Genomic DNA, 25,736 nt, shown 5'->3' with positions numbered 1-25,736 from the left:
ATTGCTTGAGATTCATTTGCCAACAGTTTGGATTAGTCTATTTCCTGTAATGAAATGTGGGAAAGTGTTTGATTTTACAGATTTTCTGGATGAAAAGTGAAAAACATTTCCTGGTTGAGCTTCCTCTCTTGCTTGCTGTTGGCGCTGCGGAGGTGCGCGATGAATTAATCGATTCCTCACCGACTGGCTGACAGGCGTTGCGCGTGTGTGCGTGCGTGTGTGTTTCTCGAAAATGGTGGATGAGCAATTGTGAAATTGACAAGTGGACTTTTGGCTGGATTTTTGCACAGTAGAAGACATCTGAAATAGCGGAAAAGTGCATAAAACAACCAAGTGGAGTATGTTAATCACGTTATGATAGTTGGCCATGCGATATATGCCCATGCTTGAGCGGAATTTGTGCATTTTCTCGGGGCTGTGCGCTGAGCAGATTGTTTGAGAGGCATTGTTCGACTGCCCAAACCAAAAAACCAACCTGACATCTTGGAAAATCCACACAACAAAAGAGGTGAGCCTTTTTCACAGTCCACGGCCACTTTCTGGGCCTTTTCCAGCGCCCCATTGTCGGGGTGTTGTGGTAGAGGCAGGATTTTGTGCGTAAAGTGGTGCTGAAGTGGTTAATTTCCGTATTTTTTGGGTGTTTCTTCCTCATCGTGGTTGCCAGAAGGACTTGTCCAGCATCGCAGTTTCTCGCGGAAATGGAGCTCAGAGTGGGCAACAAGTATCGCCTGGGACGGAAGATCGGCTCGGGATCCTTTGGGGACATCTATTTAGGTGAGATTTAGGTGTTTTTATCCTCTTTGGCCTGTTCTCTTTGTGTTTTCCTCCGCGAAGTCTCATGCCCTTGTCCGGGAAACGCTCGCTAAAGTGCCACTCTTGGCATCCCTTTGCAGGCACGACGATCTCAACGGGCGAGGAAGTGGCCATCAAGCTAGAATGCATCCGCACGAAGCACCCGCAACTGCACATAGAGAGCAAATTCTACAGAATCATGCAAGGCGGAGGTAAGACAGCTTTCCCAGATCGTACACTCCTTTGTGCTTATGGCCAGAGTGATTTCTAGCACGTGTCTGACACGAGACACGCGGAAGCCACCCTCATCAGGTGACCTCTGGCGATGCTCCCAGATTGAGGAGCATCGCAAAGCGTCCAGCGCAAAACTGCTGATCCTCTGATGGCGATAAGAGGTCAAATGAGAATTTCGAGACCAAATACCTGTTTTACAGTGATTAGGCCACTTTCAGTGCCTAATTGTAGACTCTGAAAGAGGGGCTTCAGTTATGAATGCAATCAGCAAAGTGTTTATCTAGAAAGTGAGTGACATTGTGGCCCACAAAAGAAATTTATCAGCACACTGATTGCAATTGGTACAGAATGGTGACATTTTACTCTTTCAATTTTCTTATTAGAACTCGAAATGGGACAAACGGACTAAGAGCGTATAACTGATTTCTGATAACAATAAGTTTATTTGGTTCAGTTGAGTAAAGTGACATTTTGAATGCTTACGGTTGCATATGACTTTGAGAGGCGGTAAATAGCATTTTATTGCATAATATTCATAGAAAGACAAAAATAAAAACTGTAAAATTGTATTTGTAATGAATCTTTGTTCAATTTTTTAGAACTTGCACATTTTTGCCAAATCGTTGATCTTTTAGCATGCTTCGAATAAGTCTGAAGGAAAAGAGTGAACAAATCAGTAGGAATCAACACTTTTTACTAGTCAAAGGTCAATTTCTCTTTTAGAGCTGATACTTTTTAGAGACAGAAGCATTTATTATTGTATCGTAATATTGTGAAGTTCATTTTGTGCCTTATTCATTATTGATACTTGGCAATTGGCTTTAGCTATCGTAAATTATATAGTATAGACACACCATAAGATATTTGCGAGGAAACTAATGTAAGATTGCTGGAAAAGCTCTATTTTTCAAAGTAATTTTAAAATTGAGGCAATTATCACTTTTAGAACATTCTATGGCTTTCAAGACATATTTTAAGTTTGCTATTCACATATGAAGATTTGATAAGTGGGTTAGCAAAAGCTTTGACCAATATTTCTCAATCACTTAATGTTTACTTGTTGAAACTATGAGGATTTTCTCACTTTTACTCCTCTATCCCTGTTTACATATTTATTAGCACTTGAATATCTCTCGAGTGGAGAAGAGGAAAACCTAAGAAGTCTTTTGTTGAAAAACTCTTTGCAAAAGCCGTAATACATTATATTCCTCCTGAAATTATCTGACAATTGGGAGCGAAGTATGGCAAGGAGTTGCCAAGTTTATAATTAAGTTCAAGTGAGGGAGAGTTTTAGAAGCTTTTTTCTTAATTAAAAATTCTGCGCTGCTCTTTAATATTATTTGTTTTCACATCATTTCTCTCTTCTCTCTTTTTTCCCCGTATCTCATCTTGAGTTGCGCGTTTTTCCGATTGATAAAGAAGAAGAAAGAAGAAAAAAAAAACATATTTTTGTGCGGTTTGTGGATTATCGAGTGAAAATTTTGCCACTTTTTCTCTCAACTCTTATCACAATCATTAATCAAATGTGAGGAGAGATGACCCAATTTGTTGGTATTTTGCTAGGGTTTTTGCGCTCAAGCAGCGTGAGTTATATTTTTTCATTATTCCCTGGAGTGTCACTTGATTTTCCTTTTGTGTTCCGTCTGTTCGCTTTTCCGTCGCTTTTCCTGCACACTGCCTTTGGGCTGTTGTCACACAAAATATACACACTCTTGTGTATGGCGCGATTACGTGAATGCACCTGGAGAGTGAGAGACACTGCTCTCTGTCTCGCTCACGCTCTGGAGTTTGTGTGATGCAAAAGTGTGGCTGGGAAAGGGTGTGGGCGCAATAGTCGTCATAGTTTTTACCTTCATTTTCCACACTCAGCTTGCAATTTCCATTGTGAGTGCAGAGATGGTCAGGTTGTATGTTCTGTGGGTGTGATGAGGGCATCGTGAATGCGCTGCTGAGGGTGGATCTGAAGGCTGCAGAACTGCCGGATGACCTCTGCCTCTCTCTCTGTCGATTGTCTCAATCCGGAAAGGCACACAGAGTAACAAGAGAGTGGCCGAAAGAGGTGTCATTGATGGAAGGCGATAAAAGAATGAGGCTCTTGTGAATGACAATAAAAGCGAGAAGGAGAGAGAGAAAGAGATTAAGTTCAACCTGTTAGCAGTACACTTGGAATGCTTCTTCAACCCTTTTTTTTCCTCTTTTCACTGCTCGCGCGAGGATCATTCATGAATGGAATTGAACTGTGCTGTGCTAGGATGGTTGATTGGCAGAATAACTGCGAGGAATTTGCATAGAAATGTGTCTCTTACTCATTTGAATTTGAGTGTTTTGCGTATTTGTGGATCAGCGAAGAGTGAGGCAATGGGAAAAAATTGTTGCTCTGGCGCCGTGTTCTTCCTTCACGAGAAGACCTTACTTCTTCATCACCAGAGAGATAGTCTTTTTTCTCGCTCTCGCGCCTGTTTTGCTGGCTCTTTTTTCTTACCTCTTTTCGGGGCTCTCTTCAATTTGATTGCGTGTCACCTCGTGCAAGAACGAGTCAATGAAAGAGGTGGAAAACGGGGGCCAAATGCTGTCTTCTCCCATGGACAAATCCTTGTCGGGTTTGTTGGCAAATTGTAAACAATGCGAGTGTTGCCTAGGTTTTGTCAAAGAAAATCATTAGGCTGCGAGATGTCACAGATAAACAGAGCACATTCCATTGCAAGAGGCGAAGAAGTGATTGATTTTCACAGTTAGGGCACAGTGGGGCTCTTTTGAAGGGCAATTAAGAAAACATAAAGATTTCACTGTGATAAAGACTTGCGATATTAAGTATTTAATAATTCTTTCTCGGTCACAAAAAGTGTTAAATCATATTTAACTTTTGCAAAAAAATGAAAATACTACAATTTGAATGTGAAAGTACATAAAACAATTGAAATATTGACTAAAGTATAGATTTTTCAATAGTTACTAATTACTGCATTTGAGAATTTGTTTCGATCAAGCTTTCGACACTAAAGCAATCCTACAAGAAATTCAAACGAGGAGGCTGAATAAGTGCTTAAAAGACATTCATGCTCGTCAAGAATTTATGATTACTCTACTTTCTTGATTAATTAAATTTTTATGTATAAGAATTCGTGGTTTTTGGACTTTCCGCTTCTGAGGAATTTTTGATATCTTCTGAAGTGTGAATTATTCTTAGAATAACAATAAAACGTGGTCAAGTGTTTTTCCTTGAACTCTAAAAGTAGAATTACAATTCCGGAAGCTTCTTATGTCTGCCAAACTATTTGACAGTCGTCGTTAAAGGGTTAAAGTTTCTTGCTGATATTGTATACATTTTATTTTACTTATTCTTTTGATGAATTCATATAACTTCTTGGCAAGTGCTTTCGTTTCCAGCTACTTGTTGTTTAACATTTTCTCTGCTTTTTGTTTCGACGAGACGTAAACAAAGCATTTAGAGATATTAATTAAAGACAACGAATAAAATGTCTATTATTGTATCTACGTAACTTTTGTGTGTCACCACAAAAGAAAAAAAAAGTGAGAGACTTTATTTTTACATCACGGAATTTGCTAAAATTAGTTCAACAACATGATAAAAAATGTATTTTGGAGTGTTCTCAGAGTATCACGACACAATTTACCGTGTACAATGAAAATTCTTGCTTTGCAATTACATATGAACGCATACATCAATCGTTTCTTGCTATCACTGTGTGTTCATTCATGTAAATCAGGCATGGAGAGATACAAGTCTCAATGTTTTGCATTATTAAGTCGATATTTATTGGATCTCGCGCGAGTATCGATGCTTTATTTGATTGTAAATGGCATGTAATTAAATCAATTGGACAGGCAAACTTACATCCGTGTGTTTTTTACACGCTGGTCAAGAAGAGGAGTTCTTGATTTAATTTGCATCGTCGATGCTCTGGGGAAATGCACATATTTTTCTGCCATCTTTTCACTTATGTACACAACATGAAAGGCTTTGTTTTCAAAACTTTTTTTTTTTTCATTGCAAAAAATATGTGATCTAGCGCGAGATTTTCCTCTTTTGTGTATGGTTGAAAATTCATAAAGAGAGAGACAGAGAGAAGGTGGAGAAGAAGGCGAAAAATAGACAAGAGCGGCGAAACGAAAAAAAGAACGATACAAAAACCTCAACATAGACACAAGTGTATAAATTGAAAATTATATAGCATTGTTAATCCGAGACTGTGTTGCATAATCCATAAAATGTTGTGTGTATATTTATGCATCTCAGAAATGTGTGTCTCACTCTTGTTTTCCTTTTGCCTCTTGCAGTTGGCATACCGCGGATTAAATGGTGTGGCTCCGAGGGCGATTACAACGTGATGGTGATGGAACTTTTGGGACCATCGCTTGAGGATCTCTTCAATTTCTGCTCGCGGAGGTGAGAGAAAAACTTGTGTTTGTTTGTTTGTTTGTTTTTGTGACAATTGCAATACAACAAAATGATAGACAATCTTATCGATAGAGGAGTATTGATAAGAGAGCGCTCTTCTTGGCTGACTAATTTGATTTATAAGTGTGACAAAATATTTTCATTTTGCTCCACAGATTCACTCTGAAGACGGTTCTGTTGCTCGCTGATCAAATGATATCGCGCATTGATTACATCCACTCGAGGGACTTCATTCATCGTGACATCAAGCCGGACAACTTCCTCATGGGCCTGGGCAAGAAGGGTAACTTAGTGTATATCATCGATTTTGGCTTGGCAAAGAAGTACCGTGACACACGTACACAGCGACATATACCGTACAGAGAGAACAAGAATTTGACTGGAACTGCCCGCTATGCGTCGATAAATACGCATTTGGGCATCGAGCAGTCGAGGCGCGATGATCTGGAGTCGCTGGGATATGTTCTCATGTACTTCAACTTGGGTACATTGCCGTGGCAGGGACTGAAGGCGGCCAACAAGCGACAGAAGTACGAGAGGATTTCGGAGAAGAAGCTCTCGACGCCAATTGAGGAATTGTGCAAGGGATTCCCTGCTGAATTTCCCACCTATCTCACATACTGCCGACAATTGCACTTTGAACAGAGGCCCGACTATTGCTATCTGCGGAAACTCTTTAGGACACTATTCCATAGGCAAGGATTCACCTATGATTACGTCTTCGATTGGAACATGCTGAAGTTTGGTGAGTTGAAATGATAATTAATTTCTTGTTTTTGTTTTTTGCTGTGTGTGATTTGGCGATGTGTGAAATGGATGCATTCATTTCTACATTCACCTTAAATATTGATTGTTTTGATAAAGCCACTGTGCGTCTCTAGCACAGGTGTCTGCTTCATATCTGCACGTTTTATTTGTGTAGACAAGCGTTTGTTTAGTTGCAAAATGTAATGCTTAAGAGGCGTGAAAGAAGTGGAACAAAACGCTGTGTGTCCTGCCTATCGCACAATATACCAGAAGATGAGATTCTATTCCAAAATTAGTGTCGAACAATATGCTATTTAAGTGACTGACTATTATGACTTTAGATTTGGGAATTGGCACGATAGAAAATAGTAAATTATGTAAAATATGCGTGACATTTTCTATTTATTCACTTCATTTCACATCAAGACAAAGAAATGTTCCCCAAAAATATATTTTCGTTCACTGCATAATCAAGATCTATCAAAAAACTAAAATAATAGTTATCGTGAGCGCGTTAAAGAGCTTTCAAATAATTCAATCACTTTCCTAAACATTGTAAATTCTTCCTACTGTTGATTTACTGACGCAAAGTATTCTGTGTGATTGTTTTAATTTATATTTCTATTGTCGTATTTTTAGACCAAAATCATTAATTTGCAACTGTTACACCTATTCTACATTCCAAGTTGCAATTATATAGAGCCTTTGATATTGATTGCTTATTGTTCCTTATTTTAATTTAGACTTTATATTGAATTTAGCACAATCATTAGTTCATTATTTCTGTCATTGCTTGTATCTGTTGCACTTTGGACGCTCAAATGAATCATTTGGTGTTGCTGTGCGTCTTTCTCTGTGGTGGTGAGAGCTCTTAAGTGAGCCTTGATCCTTGTCTAATGCTGAGTTTACTTGCAAAGGCGGCTCACGCAGCACGGCCGGGCCCAATGAGGAGATCGAGGGCGGCGGCGGCGGAGCGAAACGCACCCAAATGACCACCAACACAATGGAGGAGCCGACAAATTCCTCGCGACCATATGACACGCCCGAACGGAGATCGTCGATACGTATTCGTGGGCAGAGTGTCGTGAATGACATGCGGAATGTGAAATAGTTTTCGTAAGGAATACAAAAGGAAGGCACTGAGGGAAAAATCAGAGAGGATGCATAATTACTAAACGCGAGGGATGATAAGGAAAAATTACACATTTAAGGAGGATGAGAGAGAAGATATGGAATAACAATTATTATCCATATTAACTACTATTATTAAATCAATATTCTGATAAATGATGATGTGAGCGACAACATGAGAGCTGGGCAAAGATTTTTTAGTATGAGGGTGAGTTTTGATGTGAATAGTGTTTTTTTTTCGTCAAAATCTCATAATTTGTTTTTTGCCTTTTGCAGGTCCGTTTAGTCCCTCGGCCCTAAGACTTAAAAATACCTTATAATTAACTGTAATTGAAGAGAGAATTTGGTGAATTAGGAAGGACAGCAACGTGCGAGTGTTATTTTCAAAAGAAATAAATTATTCATTAACAAAAGATAATCGCTAAAGTGCGAAGCAAACTGCTAAGCTCTCGGGAGAATGAAGGAGAAGAAGAGAAAAACCCTCTAAATACTTTAAAATGAATGGTAAGGGATTAAAAATATCATAAAGTGAAACATTTTTAAGTGTATATTTGATAAATCACGTTAAAATTAAAAATTAAACCTATAATGAAATTATTTAGGAAGTGATTAATTGATAAATGTAAAATGGAATTTAATAATGGAGAAAAATACGAGAATTAGGTAAAAAGAAATCTTTGGTAAATGTGTGAAATGAGAAGAGGTAATAAAACATCCAATAATCCAGCCACGCGTCTTTCTAAAGATGAAATTACTATAAATCAATTTAACTGAAACAAAAACATGATGAAGAGGCAAATCATAACATTTTTAGAAATAGCTGTCTTTTTGAAAACAAATACAGAAGATTCATGATTAAAAACGAATATAAAAAGCTGCATTTTAGCGTGTAAAAGAAGTAAATTATGGATATAATAGTGATGGAGCAGAAAGCAAGAGGATGTATAATAATATTGTACACTGACATGAAACTCTTGTTTTTGTCGTCAAAACTTATATATTTCTTGTTTTTCCATTTCTTGTAACATTGATGCATATTTGTGACAAAGAGTTTGTAAAACGGGATAACAAAATACAACTGGAAATAATCAAGAATTTATTGAATAATCCACTGAATTTCATGTTGTTTCATAGTGACATTGTAACTATATTATGGAGAAGAGAAAAAAGTGGTAAATGAAAGTCTTGTAATATTTCATACTTTACTCATATTTGATATATAGGCGTAATATAGTGGAAACAATGAGCGCGTGGGGATGAATTTAGGCACTTTTGCAGTGGGAGGGCAATTTGCAAGGCTCCGCCTACTCACAAGCCACGCCCATCGAGAGGTGGAGCACTGTGAATTGACGTTTCGCAGAAGAGCCTGAGTTTTGTGTGAACCTCTGGCGAAATTGGGGGGAAAATCGGTGCGAATGTGCTTTAGAGGGGAGCGTCTGGCACCACGAGTGCGACGCCAGCGTATGTGGCCAGCGCGTCGGGAGCTTCTGCGTCCGCCGTGGCGACTGCAATCCTGCCGAGAGCGCGCTCCCGGTTGGAGTTGGCGTACAGTGGAATGGGGATTCCGGCTGAAGCACCACCTGTTGCCGCCTCGCTCGTGTACGTGATGCGAAAGTGTGGCGTGCGAGTGTCGTCGGTGCGTCTAGACGCGAACGCCAGGCGGCCACCTCGCAGGGCGGCGCCATCGATTAGCAGGGGTGCCACGGAGACGCTGGGCTCCTCCAGAGTCTCGCCTACATCGAAGGTCGCGTGGAAGGTGAGGTGACACGTGGACGTGGAGCGCTTGCGTGCTGTGGCGAGCTTCAAACTGGCCAGGAAGCTCTCCAAGCTGAACACCGTCGCGAAGTCAATCGCTTCTGGCCAACCGGATGCGGCGCCGCGTGCTTGCATGCGCCTCTCGGCCTCGTGAGCACGCACGGACACGGCTTTCATGTACTCAGTGGCCAGACGAGGTCCTAACCAAAGCTTGCGCCACTGCAGCGGCACTTGATTCTCGCAGAGGATCTGCAGAGCTGCTCTCTCGGACGGAGACATTTCGGTGCCCGACTCTCTGATGGAGTTATGCAGATTTGTCAGCATTCCGTGAATCGTCTGTCAAAGGAACACAAAGTTAGAGTTCACATTCGCTCGATTTTCCCTCTCAGACCAGCGATTGGGTGGGAATATTGACTCTGAGGAGATCCATTCGCCATTCTAGTGATCAACTCTTCGGGCTAGACAACGACATTCGAAAAGATTACCCCAATTCTCCGTACAGTGTCGAAATTCCCACTCGAACATCGCGTGTAAACGTTATTATAATGGAAAAGAAACTCCTAATTCTCAAGTGTGACACACAAATCATTGATTTACTGTGAAGAAGGAGACGCTGACTGGTAGAAACGTTGAGGTTTAGTAATTCTTTTTGGTTAGACTACCACGGATAGGGTAATAGGGGGAATTTGTGAGGAGATCCCTTTGGATTTCGTCTATCAGGAAAGCCTATATTCTAAATTGTTCATGCAATTTGACCAGAAATTGCAATTGTCGATTTACGTTTAAGAATATAATTTGTCCTAGAACATACGTTTCGGATTTAAATTAGGATCTTATGATGATTTATGATTGGGAAAAACTTTGAGAAAAGTTGCGATGTGTTTACTGTGCAAATACAACAGGATAGAGAGATGAAAGAAAAAAAACTATGGTTAATGATTTTATTTTACGAGATGAAAAATTAGAGGAAACGAAGAACAGTGCTATTGATGGCATGATATTTGTGAGAACGCGATATGAAGTGTGAGAGGAAACAAAAAACTGATACAAGTGAAAAATTCTTGGTTAAAACACAATTTAGTCTATACCTAATAAATGAATATATAAAACTACATAAACATAATATATATTTGTCATAACTGTGTATATATTAAATTAAATAAGGTGACAATTGATAAGGATATAAACAAAAAATGAAGGAAAAAACAACAAGTAACTAAAAATGGACGCGACTTTGTGCACGACTTCAAACTTGAAACACAATTTTTAATTAATTTTCTAATTATGTTGACCCTTTTTACACTTATGATTATGTCTTTCGCGATGGTGGATCTTTAAGATTGTCAATGGCGGAGTTATGCTGAGTTAGAGCATTTAACCAATGCTATTTCATGTTTTTTTTTTTTACTTTTACTATTTCTTAAAATAATTACAACAAAAAAGATGATGAAAATATGTTTCAAGACCGATAATGATAATAGTATAATAAATTGAAACATTTTTATTAAGAATGAAAGTGACTTTTACTCTCATATTTCTCAATTATCTTGATGCTTGATAGTTGGAAAAAGAGAAATTCAATTGATAAATTGCTAAATGAGGAGATGGAACAGTGTAGGAAATGCTTCAATAATTACTTACAGAGAATAGATTACCGGCGAGACGTATTTCAGAGAGGATAAACGTGATCCAAGGATCTGAATTGTGATCATCTTCTGGGATGTTCTGGCATGTTTCCATGAGAGTTGATCCCTGAAAAGCCAAAATACTAATAAATATTTTCTTTTCAGGAGAAAAAATTGGCGATTCTCACCGACACGAGCTTCTTCCAAGTGGCCAGGATTGGTCGTATTCGCTTCTCTAGGTTCTCCTGATCGTCTATTTTGTAGTAAGTGCTTCGGAGGTGCTTCAGCAGATTGCGACAGTAGAGGAGATCCCGCGAAACGTTGGTGGTTGCGGCGAGGCCAAAGAGTTCAGGATCGTCAGCGTCAGTGAGCCCATGGATGAAGTTGTAGTAGTCCTGAATGCTGGTGCTCTGAGGAGCGGGCTTTGTGAAATTGGGTGGAATCCAGCGACTAGTTAAGAGTGCATCGCCGAAGAAGTCTCGCAGGTGATACAGAAGAACCTGATGATCCTGGACGTTGTCGATGCGTCCGCCAAACGCAATGCAGTCCAGGAGTCCGTGGAGAATTGGCCATTCCATCTTTACGGCAAAAGTAGTCTCCATCCACTTGACACAGTCAATTCCGGCCCTCAAATCTGACTCACTGAAGTCATACCACTTCGTGAAGCCCTGAGGAATGTAATTTCGGCGCTCCTGAAGCACCGCATTCAACAGGAGTAGCGTAAAGAAGAGCTTGACGAGTCTGGGGTCTCGCTTGGATGTCATGAGAGTCTCCCACTGCTTCAGAAGGCGCTGCACTTTAAATTTCACTCCATTCGGGAGTTCAAAGAGCAGCTTTAGGCATTTGGACACGAAAGCTTCCGAGAAGTCTTGAGTTGATTCACAGATCAGCCACAATCTGAAGTCTTTGTGGGGTGACAGAGAGGCGAGTTCTGTCTCCAGGGTCTTTATCCACTTGGGCAGGAGATGGATGTTCTTGAGGCAGATCCAAGTGCCAGATTCTGCAGCTCGTCTAAGAGCCAGAATGCTGTGCTGCTCCTGACCTTTTCCCACGGAGATTTCCACGAACTTTTCAGGTTGCATCTTCTCAGTGACAAAGCCACGGAGATCCTTGGACGGATCAGTGCCTGTAGAGCTGATTATCAGGATGGGTTTATCACTCTTCGCTTCCTGAGCGAGTTGGCCAATCGAAGGCTGAACGACTGACATTGTGTTGAAGCCCAGAATTCGGGTCACGGACTCTCGAATAGCCTGCATCATGAGATCTGGCCTCAAAATCTGGGTGATGAGAATCCTCTGAAAGTCACTGACTCTGACCGGAAGCTCGGCTTTTCCTCCTCCCATGAAATTACTCCAGAGATCGCGATTCTCAAGTTGCAGCACTTCATAGAGCTTCACGTGAGACGATCTCAGAGTGGTCAACTTCGGGATGAGTTCCCGCTTGAGCCACTCGGGAAAGTGGTATCCAGAAGAGTCTTCAGTGGAGATGAAGTTGGTTATGAACAACTCCCACTCCTTCTCAGGCACTTTGTCCGGATAGGCGTTCTTGCAAATGTGAAGCGCTAACTCGAGATAATTCTGCTTGGATACACTTCTGGAGAGATTCATGTACACTCGATGAATGAGTTGGGAGAAGATCCTCTCCTCATCATACTCAGCCTCCTTGCCGAGAGTTTCAGTGAAGAGATCTGAGAAGAGATTGACGGAGAGTGGATAAATGCCGGCGATTCCCATGAAAAAGTGTGCAGATTTCGCACAGAGGCTCTGATATTTGCTGTAATCCTCCATAAGTTTCTTCCGGACGGCTGTGGATTCCCTCAAAGATGCATCAATCGACTCACTGCTCTCCTTCACAGCGTTCAGACTAGAGATAAGTTTCTCATTCTTCAGAATATCTCCTTGGGCTGTGGAAAGTTCCTGCAAAAGACGCTCTTGAAGCTTTTCTCTCTCCTTCAGCATGCTTCCTTCGCTTTGTAAGAGTTTTATGCGCTTCTCCTCGAGATCTGGCCTCTTCAAAAGGATACTCTTGCTCATCAGTTGGTCCGTTAGTCCACTGATGGTTGTGGTGAAGGGAATTGGACTGACCAGAGCTTCAATATCTGCACTGAGATGGAATTTATCCAGACTTGTAGTGAGAATCAAGTGGAAATCGTCGTGCAAGTCGATCAATTTGTTGCCAACCTGAAGGAGTTTCTTATTGAAGCGCACGTGGATTTTCGAGATGATGACTGAGAGGAGAGATGGAAGGAAGATCTCCACATCCCGGACAATGAGAATCTTCCCGAACCGAATGGCAAGTTCGAGAGTGTATGCAAATCTCTCGGCGCTCTGCGATGAGACTTCGAAGGACTTTTCGTGGGTGCGGAGGAAGGCAATAAACCACTGCAAGCTATTTCCTGAAGGATCCAAGAGGAGAGGAATTGGAGAATCCCGAAGAGGAAGGGAGAGAATCTTGGTCAGGAGACCAGCATTCTGGAGGGATTGAGCGTCTGGAGTGAGTCCCATACTTTCCCACATGATTTTCTCCTGTTCAGTCACTAGATTCTGCGTAAGATCGAATGGAGGCAATTCTGTAGTTTGTATGACTGTGCTAAGCACCTGAGAGCGCTCTTCCAGATATAAATGACTCAAAAAATTGATGGAGAGACTGACCAAGAAGGCCTTTATCGATAGAGAGTCCAATTCTTCCTGCAACTCTTGCATTTGCTCACTCCAACTGCGATACTCAGAACTCAACTTGTCCACCAGAGTCTCCGCCGATGCCAGAGTGCTCCGGACATCATTGAGCTTGATCTCCAGCACTGCAGCTTCCTGGGTGTACATATTGAGTTGATTGGAGAGCTCCTTCACTCTGGAATCCACATCATCGAGTCCTGACATGAGGGATTTCATCTGTGTCTCTGCCTCGTCGAGATTTCGCTTCAGTTCATTCTGCTCTCTCTCTAGAGGCTTGACACTCTGCACCACTTTGGCATACTGGACATTAGCGATGACCCAAGAGGCCAGAGGAGCTGCAGCTGCTGATGCTCTCTTGGCATTCTTTATTTCGAAAGATTCCGCCTTCGCGATAAGAAGTTTCTCGACCGCTTGATAATTTTCTGGAGCGATTCTCGCAGGATCGAGAGATCTTATGTCTTCTTTGACGCCTCTTTTGGCCAGGAATGTTTTCATGCTGTTCCAAGAAGTGTCTCTGATTCCCATCAATCTAAGAACGCCCTCGAGAATGTCCCTTATAGTCTCTGGAGGCGCTCTTAAGGAACGAATCTCAGACAGAGCTTCAGTTTTGATCTGTCCAACAGCTGCGATCGCTTCTTTAAGCAACGGTTCGACTTCTTTAAGTTCCAGTTCAATCGCCTTCTTTCTCTCCACCAAAGCGCGACTACTTTCCTCAGTTTTTTGCTTCAACTCCAGCAAATCTGTTCTCTGATCGGTAGCTGATCGCATTGTTGCGGAGATCATTTCTAAAGATTCAGCCGCGAGGCGTCTTTTCTCAGTAACTGCCTCTTCTTGCTGTGTCGCTTCATTCTTCAGAGATGCCACAACGCTATAAGCTGACGAGAGCTTCTCTACACCGGCCTTCAAGTTCTCCATCCGGGATGAGATTCTCTTTGACCATGAGAATGAGATCTTCTTGTATCCAATGATCAATTGTTTCATCCTCTGTGGAGATTGATTCCACTTTCCACTTGTTGTAAGCACTTCCGAGAAGTACTTAGGAACTGGGAATTCCTTAAAGTTCTCCACAGATTCTGGATAATTCTTCGAATACTTCTCGAGATCCTCTGAAGAGAGTGGATGAAGGAAAAAGATCTCAGCATTTCTGTACAGCGAAGGATACTTCGTGAACAGTTCATCTATGTTGGGAGATGAACTCTCAAGACTGATGATCAAATGGAGATTCTGACCAACACGTTTCAGAAAATATGAAGCCAAGGATTCCTGATATCCTTCTAGTTGAGCTGCGCTCCTGAGCGGATTTGCTATGGTTTCAAGATCATCACCAAAGATGTCTGGCACTTCACTCCCCTCCAAGAGTGCCTCAATTGGCTCCAGGATCGTCGGCAGGAACTCTATCCAGGTGTGATCGATGAGAAGAACTGTGTTCTGATCCTCCAGAGCAGCGGATTGCATGGCAATCTTGAGATCACTAAAGAAGTCTCCAATGGAGTAATTCGAACTGGCCTGCAAAGTGTGGATTTTCGTTTGAAGAAGAACTCCAGCAATGTACAAACACTCTCTTCGTCCTGATCCTGATAACCCCGCGATCACCATGTGAGTTTCCGGACGACAAATCACGCGACAAATCGCTGCAACTGTTGTCAAGAGTTGATCTGTGATTGGAGAATCGATCGCAATGTGTTCGGAGTTGCAGATTCCAATTGATCTCTGGACTCTATCAAGAAATTCCTCAGCAAGGGCACTCTGAAGTTGGGTGGTTTTGACCGAAGATGGAACGAAGAAAACGCTCTTGCTGGGCGGGGAATAAAATTGTCTGGTTGCAGAGGAAAAAATCTCATCGAATTGAACGATTTCTTCATCAGAAGTCAGTCGATCTCTAAGCATTCGACAAGCTTCATGGTGAAGCGCTTCTGGGAGATTCTCAGCAGGATAGCATGATAAGTTTGAAAGCAATCTCGTGATCATCTTTGGCGTGAAAACGTAGTGACTTCGCTGATCAATTGTGAAGGAGGTCTTAATTTCTTGGTATATTGCAATGATGGCTTCAGCGATCTTCTCCATCCGAACCTTGGATGTTTTGAAGCGCGAAAAGATGGGTGAAAATTGATTCTCCACAATAACATTCATGTCCTTTTCGCTAGGATAATCCATCACGAGGAAACGCGTGACTGATAAGAATCTTGGCGAGAGTGAAGACTTGAAAGTGCTGGAGAATGATCCACAAACTTGCAGTCCAGTCACGCTTATCCATTCCAAAGTGTCAGCATAGAAACCACTTCGTTGAATCAATTGCAGAAGCAGCTCAACCACTTCAGATGTTCCCCACTCATCCACTGGGCACAAGTGAATATTGCGAAGGTAGACGACTATTCTGTTGAATTTGGGCTTATATTCCCGCCCACGAATGCCAGAGATCACGAGAAAATGTTGCTTGAGAACGTAAAGAACATAACTCACGGTCAGTTGAGCACTGCAATTGATCGTGACGAGTTGATAACCCGCAAATTCAGCAACTGTGGTTTCCAGCAGAAGAGTTTTGCCGCATCCTGCTGGACCTACGACCAGGAAAGGAGCCCTGGAATCTCCCTTCAAGAAGTGCCGCAGGACATCTATGTTCGCCTTAGCGATTGGAGTCTTAATAAGACTTGTAGATCCTGCGGTGCCTTCAAGTTCATGAACTTCAATAGTGTCGCGAAAGTTATTGTAACTTACAAGCTCGGCGTCCGATCTGTTGGCCAGATAAATGTCTGCCCATTCGAAGATCTGCTGAGAAAACTTTCTTCTGGCTTCAACTGTTAAAGACGCTCCCAAGCCTTGCACCAATTGAACGCAGAACTCATCCTTGCTCGCTGTGTCTGTAACAGCCTGAAGAGCACAGAGAATCATGTTGTTGGATGCAGTTGCAACAGGTCTAGAGACATTCTTATCAATCCATGTTATTCCTCTCCGGAGGTATTGATCCAGAAAACGCTTCAAGATCTCTTCGTTTGTCTGCTTAAGAAGCCAGGCTTGCAGGAGTAAATCACCAGGAAGATCTCTGGCACTCAGATTGATTATGCCCATGCGCGATATTGTTGCTGGAGATGCGTGACTGAGATCATGGGTCTCAAAGATAAAGTTCACATTGTTCCCGAACTGAATTCGCCATCCAGACGGCAAAGTAAGGAGTTTGTTGTCATCCAGCACTGAATTGAGCGCTTCAATCCACTCAGGATCAACATCGCCATCGCAAATGATCCAAGATTGGATGGAAGAGTCCTCAGAGTTTACAGCCACAGCTGTTGTGGTGAGAACTCCGTCATTCCACTGTCTTGTGTCGGGATCCAGGTGACCTAGAAGGAGTTTTCTGCTCATACTTTTGGGAGCAATCGTGTAGGTTCTAATCACTCGACCCAGACTCATCAGAGCTTGCTTCAGGATTGTGATCAGAGTCGTTTTCCCCGAAGCCGGTGGTCCAACCACAACAACTCCCATTCTCTTGGACAACTGCTCTTGCAATTCCATGCACTTTTCCACTTGTCTCTCATTTGCTATCAATCCAACACTCTTGAAGCTCTCTTGAAGAGCATTTTGTAGGTCTTTTTCTCTAAAATCTGTCACTCCGATATTTGGAAACACGTCCTCTATGAGAGCATCGAAGAGTTTGCAGTCTGCCAAGGTGAGTTTTGACATGGTATTCGATCTAACTGCATGCACAGCAATCTCCATTTCTTCCTGGACTGAAAGACTTGTTGATCTCCTTTCTCTTAGGGATTTTCCACAAGCTGTTAGCACTGTCTTCAGTTCTCTCAAGCCCCAATCGTAGTGACGCTGAGGAGATAGGATTTTCCTCGCCAACGTGAAGAGTTCCACCATGCGTTCTCCGATCTCATCCGCATTCTCGAAGCCTTCGACGAAGAGTAGAACTCGTGCGATCTGCAAGAAATGAGCAGCATGAACAGAATCCAAGGTATGCCTTTAAACTTACTTCTTTCGGTTTTGGTTCCTGCATCACAATTGGCCTGAAGAGACTCTGAATATTAGCCGGAAGCTTCTGACGACCACCATATTCTTCTCCAGCTGGATTCAGTGTTACGAAGATTCCACAATGTGGATTCAAAGGGATCTGCAAAGTAAGTGTTGATAACTTGGCTTCTAATAAGAGGTTTAGAAAATTAACTCACGGGTTCGTCAAGAATCGTGACTGTGTCGCGTTTCTCTTTTAGTGCTTGCTGGAGAGGTTGAATCTGCATTGAAATGGCTGATAGAGTGGCTTCCTGCAGACGATTGAATTCGTCAAAGCATCCGAAAGCTCCACATCTGGCCAGTCCTGATAGAATTAAGCCAATAGCAGCACTATCGACATTTTCATTGCAGTTGAAGACAAGAACTAGTCTTCCTAGCATCGCTCCCAGTGCCTTCACGCACTCTGTCTTGCCTGTTCCCGCTGGCCCGAAGGGATTCCCACCCAACCCCAGATGCATTGACTGCGTGAGCGTTAAATAGCATCTGTGGGTCAGAGAGGTGTTAACGAGTTTACTGGGATTTCCCAGGAACTCGTAAGAATATTCAAACTCCGTGTAAACCATCCTCGATGTCACTGTTGCTGAATTGCGGTCGATGTAGAACTTGAGTTGTTGCAGCCACATCCAATCTTGGATGTTCGTGACGTTGTTTCGTTGCAGATCTTCGAGGATTGTGGCGTGATGAACGAGATCAACAAGCAGCGAGCGAATCTTGAGTTGAGTTAGAGATGATTGCGTCTTGCCGGCCAACAGAGTAAATCGTTCAATGTCTGCTCTTGTGGACTTGAGAAGATTTCCAATGCTCATGGATGTGATAGCTTTCTCCGTGGCGCGAGTGAAGTTGATGGCTCTGGCCAGAGTGAGAACTTGTATGGGAAATCCAGCGATGTGTTCTTCAGAGAAGTCCTTGATTTCCACGCATCTTCTTACCAATTCTCGGAGTGTGAATTTGATTTCCATCACCAGCTGATTGAGCCAATCTTCAACTGGACCGCTGATGTGAATGACATTCCTGAGCGAAACTGCATCTTCTTCTGCACTATGGATGCCGTCGATGAAGAGCTCTCCGTCCTTTGGACTGATGCCCAAGTGATGAACTCCTGGAAATAATTTCTTGATGTGCTTCTGCAGAATAATTTCCTTAGATGCCTGGCCGAGGATTTCCAGAAGATCATCGTCGCCGAGGAAATAAAATCTCGGAAATGCATTTCTCTTGCTGGTGATGTAGGCTGTCAAGGTGTTTTGGCAGCGAGACAGCTGATTCTCCAGGGACTCAATTACATTTGCTATGTTGGAGATCTTCACGACGCTGAGAGCTCGAGGATCCTGAACAATTTCACGCATGATGTAGCGGAAATCCTTGTCTATTCTCAAGAAGATCACTTCTTCACTTCTCAGAGTACCGCCGCTAAAGATGGGCTCGAGGTAGATCCATTTCCTCTGGATTTGACTCAAGCTGCTCAGGATACGATCGAGTGTGGCCAGACGACTCTCCCAAATCTCAGCTTGGTCAGAGAATGCCTCAAAGGCGGCAGAGTTCTTGGCGGACTGCAAAAGACACTGATTATCACCGATTTTGTTGAGGATCTCTTGGAAATCTCGGATCAGGGACACGCCTTCTCCTTTGGAATCCTTGTGGGAAGTCAATTTCAAGGATGCAGTGACTCCCCATTGTTCCAGCTCGGTGAGGGCTTGGCGCACAATCTGTTCAGACGACGCCTGCCGAACAATACCCTGAATCTCAGGCGTTTGCTGTGAGAGTGTCTCGCCAGAGCTGAGAATGTCCTTCAGGAGGATATCATGTGTCGGTTTAGGTGATTTTCCCAGCAGATGAAAGATTCTGGCCCAATGTTTCTCAGTCAGGGCGTCGGATTGAAGATTCTGCAGCACCGGCACGAGATTCTGGCACATTTCTATCATCTGGTGAATCCTCGTGGTGGCCGATGTGACGGGAATCGACTGATCGTTCTTCCACTTGCCGAGGAAGTCTGTGAGGATGTAAGGTCTTCGTCTGTACACTGTCCACTCTTCAGCGCCAATCTCATCAAACTCTTTCATGAATCTCTCAAAGTGCTCCCACTGTTTTCCCAACTCCGTGACATCATTTTGGACTTTCTTAAAGGATTCCTCGACTTTCTCTGGAAGGGGGACATTAAATTTCTCACAGTTGGCCTGAAGGTGTTCCTTCTTCTCCTTCAAAGCCTCCCATTGTTGCTGGCGCTCCCGGAAAATGCTCAGATCCGCTTTCTCGTTCGCCTCCATTTCGGCGAGAGTGGCTTCCCAACGGATGAGGAATTTCTCAGCTTCCTCGGTGAGATTCTCAATCTGTCCCGTGAGATGATCCTTCATGATGTCGATCTGCCTCTGCAGCACTGTGTGATGATTGTCTATCAAGGGTTGCAACTGATCCCAGCCGACAAGGAGATTTGCCAACGATGTGACTCGCTCTTTGCACCATCCTGCCAAGCAAGTGTCCTTTCCCTGCACGGATTTAATCAATTCCGTCATTTTGGGCAGTTCACTGGTGATTTTTTCATACTTCGCGCCAGCTTCAGAGATTCCGTTCTCATCCAGAGGAATATTCTGTAGGACTTGCAAAGAGGTGTGAAGGAAATCCTCAAGAACCGAGATGTCCTCCAGAATGGATGATCTCAAGCTGTTAGTCAATGCTTCCCAGTATCTTCGGCTGATGAACTCAATGTCCGATCTCAGTGGTGAGAGATTGATGACAATGCAGTCAATTCTCTCCTCAGAGTTCTGGATCTTCGCCACTTGCTGACTGAAGTGCTTGCAAGAGCGGAAGTTCCTGTCCCAATCCTGCCATGTGGAGAGGTGGATCTTGCAGAGCTCTTCGAGATCCACACAGCCAAGCGCGACCCAGGAGAACCAGGAATCCTTGTGGCGCTTCAGATTCCTGAACAGATCTTCAGCCTTGTGATAGACCGAGCCGAAGTAGTGTCTGTTGCGTTCCACCATGACTTTGAAGAGATCGCCGCTGCGCTCTGAGAGGCCACGGAAGTTCAGCGGACGCTCGATGAATCTCCTCAGTTGAAGGAAGTACTTCGCCCGGATTTCCTCCAGAGGCGGTCGGAATTGTAGTTGTTGCTGTCTGAATACGATGTCCACGTAAATGTCAGGCAGTTTATTGTTGAGATTGAGCACACCAGAGACGTACTGATACTCCAGGACTTTGTACAGCTGATGATCGAGGTGAAGTTTGAATGCGTCGAGATTTGTGTAACCTTGACTCTCAATCTGAGCAACCAGATCTCTCAAGTGACGCATTTCATCCTTCCAGATTTGCGCCTGTCGCTGCAAATCCGTCGACATGAGCTTCACGATGATTCTCTTGGCCTGTTCATGATATCCTGCTAGGATTGCGTTGTCTTTAGATAGCTTTTGCACAGCTCCTTGCAGGACTCCAATGTATCTTTTGACGGATTCCTCGTCGTTCCACGCCACGGATTCACTGCGAACGAGATTGGATAACTCGACGGCGTTCTTCAGCATTATCGGTCGCTGGCAAGGAATCATTCTATCGCCTATCGTATTGTGGAAAGTCGCTACTTGCTGCAAGAGTCTAGCATATGAGATGAACTTAACAGCATGTGATGCGGAATCTCTGAGTTCTAGAGGAATTTTATATCCCTGCCTTTCAAACTCCTTGACATCGTAACAGAAAGAAATCAGTTTTGCATTGAATGTGACTCTCATGAGCTGTCGGCCTGTCTTTTCGAATTCCACAACTGATCTGTCGTCTCTGATCGTCAATTCGCCACTCTTCACAGCCGCCAGGGATTGTTCGCACCAGGAATCGAAGTTCACTTTCAAAAGATTCTGGGTTTCTGCTCTTAAATCGGTCAATTGCTTGAAGACATTCGCATGATTTTCCTGATTCGCGACAACATGGGAAATTTTGCTTATCTCATCTATTTGGTGCTCAACCACTCGAAGCCAGCGACATTCCCAGCAAATCGGCGAGATGTGGCTGTTCTCATGCACAGAATCTCCACTCTGCGCCAGAGCCACTTGCAGGTCCTTGATGAGGAATTGGAGGGATTGCAAGAAGTGCTCTCTTTCCGCCGTGAGCAGTTCCAATACCATCGGGCGCGTCGAGATGATGTCGAACTTTGAGAAGATATGAACCACTTGGCGTGGATTGTCCAGATGACGATGAAGCTTTCCTTTCAGCACGTTGGCGATCTTTTCATCAATTGGCTCGAGAATCTTCTCAAAGTGCATCAAGGCTGAACGCCAGCGCTTCTCTCCGAGGGGTTGAATATCCAGAATATTGAGATTCCTAAATGGTTGGAACATCCTATTAACAGAGTCTATCAAGTGTGTGTTGTCAGTGAAGAGAGTCACGATCTGTCGGTAGAGATTCTTGATGTTCTTCACCTCCTCAAGGCGGGCAGTGAAGGCCTTTGCTTGACGGGGGACGTGTGACTCTCCCAGCCAAGGATGTTGGGCGTAATTTGGCCAGAAGAGCCTCGTCAGGGAGTCACAGATCTGGATCCAATTACCAGCAAGTTCTCCGATGTGGGCAAAAGCAGTGCTCACGTGAATATTGTCCAAACTCCACACATCTTCTCCTGTGAGATTATCAATGCAGATCTCCAGGATATTGAGACAAATCACATCCATCACGTCTGCCATGCGGTTTTGTGGAAAGTGTCCTGGAAGGCGCCACACTTCGTCGAGTGTGGTATGCGCATTGTCTAGGAACTCCTCAAGATTGCTCAGAATGCGTATATCTTCCCTTCTGATCTCGCTGTCGAGCTTCTCGAGAAGATTGGCGAAGGATTTGGCTTTGTCTCTGTCGGATTTCGTTGAGGATTGAGTAGATTTCTGCTGCCAATAGTTAACTTCATCATGGAGAGATATAATCCCAGACTCAGGGAAACCCAGAGATGAGCCAAGAGTAATTTGAAGAGTGTCAAGGATGTTGGCCACTTCAGGAGTGTAAATTGATCGTTGAGACACATTTGGGGAGAAGATCCTGGCCACAGAATTGTACATTGACTTCACCATTCCGCCCTCAAGCGATAGAAGACCAATTGAGGCGCTTCCGGAGTCTTCTTGGACACTCTTGCTCAGCTTTGGGATTTTGTAGTAGAGAAGGCAATTGTCACAATCCTGAGGAATCCTATGATGAAATATAATCTTCTTCTCATGAGCAGTGGCAGCAAGCAGAGTGATTTCCTCGCTCTCAAAGAAGGCTCTTACAGTAGACTCATCGGTGGCTTGAGAAGCGCTGAAGAAGTCAGCTGTGGAGCAAGAGATGAGCATCTGAGAAGTGTCTTTTTGTGGATAGATAGAAAGATTTACCTGAAGTGCTAAGGATGAAACGGATTCTCTCCATCTTTACGGCGTTTTATTCACTCCACAAAAGGGTTTGTTTGTTGTGTCACTCAGAGTTTCCATGGTCACGGTTCGCAGGACGGAATGCATCCCTCCAGCTGTTCGCTCAGCTGTCTAATTTCCCATAGTTTTTTTCTCCCTCTCGAAAAAATCAATTTTGTACAATAACAAGCGTGTTGCTCCTCTGCTATTATTATAATAAATTTGTCTTCATTTTCTTACCAGCAAAGATTGCAAAAGAGAGTACAATAGCCCTCAAGGAATTCAATATCTTCGCAATTTGTTTGCTCTCAAACTCCCGCTAACTTTATTGCCAACTGGTGACAATGCAATTCATCTATCTTTTCCATGTGGGATTCCCAAGGAATTGGATCGAATTTTTCATTTGCACCACAATCGAATGCGCCAAGGAAAATTCGTGGAAATTAACGATGAAGTGAGTGGGTTTTTTTTACTTTACGTCTGTGAAATCACATTAGAAGAAATTACTCTCGTGGCTTTTTCCACCCACTCTTGCTGGCAGTCTTCATGCGGAGATTCTGTAGGAATGCCGGTGATTTACAATACATTTCCGTGGGAGTTGCTACACGTCACAGTGTCTCGGCAATTTCCATCCTTGCACAGTCAATATTTTCCTTAAATAGATTTGGACAAATTTATTGCTGGTGCAAAAGGGGAAAATGTCGATTTCCCGCTGGCTCTTTCGCAACTTCCGCCGGAAAAGCACTGCAAAACAGTCAGGAAGAAATTGTACATCATGTAAATTTAATTCAACATCCTCTCGGCCGTTTCTCTTGTTATTTTGCGAAGAAATGTGAGGAAGGAAAGATTTCAATTTTGCGCTTGAATGTGCACTAAACATTATGGACACAAATTATGAGCCGCGCAGCACTGATAACTTGGATTTTTTTTAACCAATATACTCAAATGTCAGTGTAATTAGATAAAAATGATTTTTTTTAAATTGTCTAATAATGCAAATTATAATTAATAAGTAAGTTTAATGTGCAATTTTTATTTCATTGGTGTCTTAATTATTGTTTATGAAATTAATTCAAATATCTCAAAAATCATTTAGAAATAAATGTCAAAATTAAGTAAAGACAATGTTTCCGTAATTTTTTGCATCTTCTTGAGGCTGGTTAACGAAATGTTGCAATTTCACTTGCCATGATAAATCTATCGAAGTGCCATTCCTTTTCCAAAAGCAACATGATGTTCTTTTAAAGAAATTGCCACCTTTGTTTACCGCCCAATGCGACAGATTTACAATCCGCTCTCAATTTCCTGATTTATGCGCGATTTCTCTTTTCAGTCGCAAAATACTTTTTTACACGTAGAATATTTGTGGCATGGCAAACATTTGACGGGTTTTGCGCATGTCGATGGAGTCGCCGGGTGATTCTATGCAGTTTCCGAACCCATGATGAAAAGTGCACCGTTAAATAGTGGGAAAGGGACATAAAAATACTCTGCAGATGCTACCAAAGTGAATGTTGGAGCAACATTTTCCACCAACGAGTCGGAAAGTTGAGAGCTGAGAAAGATCAACATGGAAAATGGCAAGAGTCTCTCAATCCAATTAGATGAAAAGGGGATTGTGATAAGTTGCGGAGGAGGAAAAAGAGAGGGAGAAGCGTTGAAAATCAAAGGCAATATTTGATTCATACTCGAACGATGAGAACATCTCAAAATCGCAAACACAAACACCAATAAAATGGTATCAATTGATTTTGCTAGTCTTCCGCATCGTTGTTTTTCTATCCAAAATCGATTTCCCACTGCATCGTCATATTTTCGGCAGTTGGCTCACCTTTGCTTCCTCAGGCGGAGATGCCATTTGCCTGATTGTGTACTTTGCATCCGTGCTAACGATAGAATTGTAGCCTTGTATCTCTGGACAATCTCCTGTTGGCTCACCTGAAAACTCCCCAGGTTTGCCATGCGGTGCACCAATTGGAAAATCATTGGTATTTACCTCAAAGTTGGAGCAACAGAAGCTGCAGGGAAATGTTCAATATGATATAGGGTGTAGCGTTGGCATATGCATGTGATTAGTTATGTGTTTCTTAATCCATTATTGTAAGCGATGTCATTTGATGAAGAAATAATCACAAATTGACCTCTTTCACCGAGTGTCTCGCTTCCTTTCTAGATGCATCTGGATGGTTAGCGAAATTTATTCACTGCGGCATCCCGGATCCACCCATTTTGGTTGCGCCACCCTGCATTTTGACCGTAAGCTCGAGAAACGATCGGTGTGAGGCAATAGAGAGACAACTTCCAGTGACCAAATGTGGCCATTGAAGATAAGGGAAGGTGAAACAGGTTTTGTAGCATTGCTACAATTCACAGCGCCATCGAGTTGGGCTGAGTTGTTGGGAATTCAGCAAGACAACGCTGTGGTGAGTTATTTTCTTCTTCTAAGTCTTAACTTTAAGGAAGTCTCGGGCTATGATTCCTCAATGTAGTTGTCATAGGAAATTAGTATTACTAATTTACATCACTTTCTCTATTCACATCTCTCTGTGTGCCATGAATTTTGGTCATTCCATACTTGATTGTCCGATATTCCATGGTTGAAAACGGGAGAAAGGCCGGATTTAGGGTGAGAATGTGAATTGAATGGAGCGAAAAATGTTCGATTTGGCAGTAAAGTCATTATATCGGAGTGCATATTGGTGGCTGTTTTCTCACCTTTATGCGCCTGCACAACAATTCAAGCGTCCAATGGTTGGTCGAGGAGGCAGATTTGGAAGCTGCACTCTCAATAGCACTTGTGGCGTTCGCTCCTCGATGGACTCTAATCAGATTTCCATTAAATAAACCCCGTGTGACATTGGAAAAGTCCTCCGTGACTTTTCTCGGTCGTTTCTCTTGCATATCGAATTTTTTGGTGGGCATTTGGCTATCTTTGAATCACGTGGAGTCGTTATTCTATGTGCAATTTTTATATAAGAGCTTAAATAAACGACTCGCTTTGTGGTTT

General features: G+C 42.9%; 2 protein-coding genes across 3 annotated transcripts; one reads left to right on the top strand and one right to left on the bottom strand.

Annotated features, from left to right (window-relative positions):
- The first annotated feature begins 183 nt into the window (after positions 1 to 183).
- LOC132257304 (discs overgrown protein kinase) lies at positions 184 to 10,040 on the top strand. Of its 2 annotated transcripts, none has more exons than XM_059754160.1 (7): positions 184 to 508; positions 668 to 774; positions 894 to 1,004; positions 5,326 to 5,434; positions 5,602 to 6,191; positions 7,111 to 7,532; positions 7,601 to 10,040. In XM_059754160.1, the coding sequence occupies exons 2-6, from the start codon at positions 699 to 701 to the stop codon at positions 7,302 to 7,304; spliced, it is 1,080 nt and encodes a 359-aa protein (XP_059610143.1). In that variant the 5' UTR covers positions 184 to 508; positions 668 to 698; the 3' UTR covers positions 7,305 to 7,532; positions 7,601 to 10,040. The 2 variants fall into 2 exon arrangements, with proteins under 2 accessions (XP_059610143.1, XP_059610142.1); XM_059754159.1 differs by having other exon boundaries at positions 185 to 508; positions 665 to 774.
- LOC132258025 (cytoplasmic dynein 2 heavy chain 1) lies at positions 8,747 to 22,748 on the bottom strand. The gene is made up of 6 exons (XM_059755118.1): positions 22,715 to 22,748; positions 17,546 to 22,653; positions 17,350 to 17,487; positions 10,893 to 17,297; positions 10,721 to 10,831; positions 8,747 to 9,415 (listed from the first exon to the last, which is right to left on the bottom strand). Exons 1-6 carry the CDS (start codon positions 22,746 to 22,748, stop codon positions 8,747 to 8,749), a joined length of 12,465 nt encoding a protein of 4,154 aa, XP_059611101.1.
- Positions 22,749 to 25,736: the final 2,988 nt, after the last annotated feature.

Source organism: Phlebotomus argentipes, unplaced genomic scaffold (assembly GCF_947086385.1).
Source record: "Phlebotomus argentipes unplaced genomic scaffold, Phlebotomus argentipes genome assembly scaffold_4, whole genome shotgun sequence".
In the NCBI taxonomy this organism is placed as follows: Eukaryota; Metazoa; Arthropoda; class Insecta; order Diptera; family Psychodidae; genus Phlebotomus; species Phlebotomus argentipes.
The sequence above is the reverse complement of the archived record's forward strand: the minus strand, read 5'-3'. Positions and strand labels throughout refer to the sequence as shown.

Coding starts and splice junctions, on each gene's coding strand:
- LOC132257304 (XM_059754160.1), top strand. CDS start 699: ATGGAGCTCAGAGTGGGCAACAAGTATCGCCTGGGACGGAAGATCGGC. Junction 775..893: donor CTTTGGGGACATCTATTTAG/GTGAGATTTAGG, acceptor ATCCCTTTGCAG/GCACGACGATCTCAACGGGC. Junction 1,005..5,325: donor CAGAATCATGCAAGGCGGAG/GTAAGACAGCTT, acceptor TGCCTCTTGCAG/TTGGCATACCGCGGATTAAA.
- LOC132258025 (XM_059755118.1), bottom strand. CDS start 22,748: ATGGAGAGAATCCGTTTCATCCTTAGCACTTCAG. Junction 22,654..22,714: donor TTTCATCCTTAGCACTTCAG/GTAAATCTTTCT, acceptor CTTGCTCCACAG/CTGACTTCTTCAGCGCTTCT. Junction 10,832..10,892: donor CTTGGAAGAAGCTCGTGTCG/GTGAGAATCGCC, acceptor TTGGCTTTTCAG/GGATCAACTCTCATGGAAAC.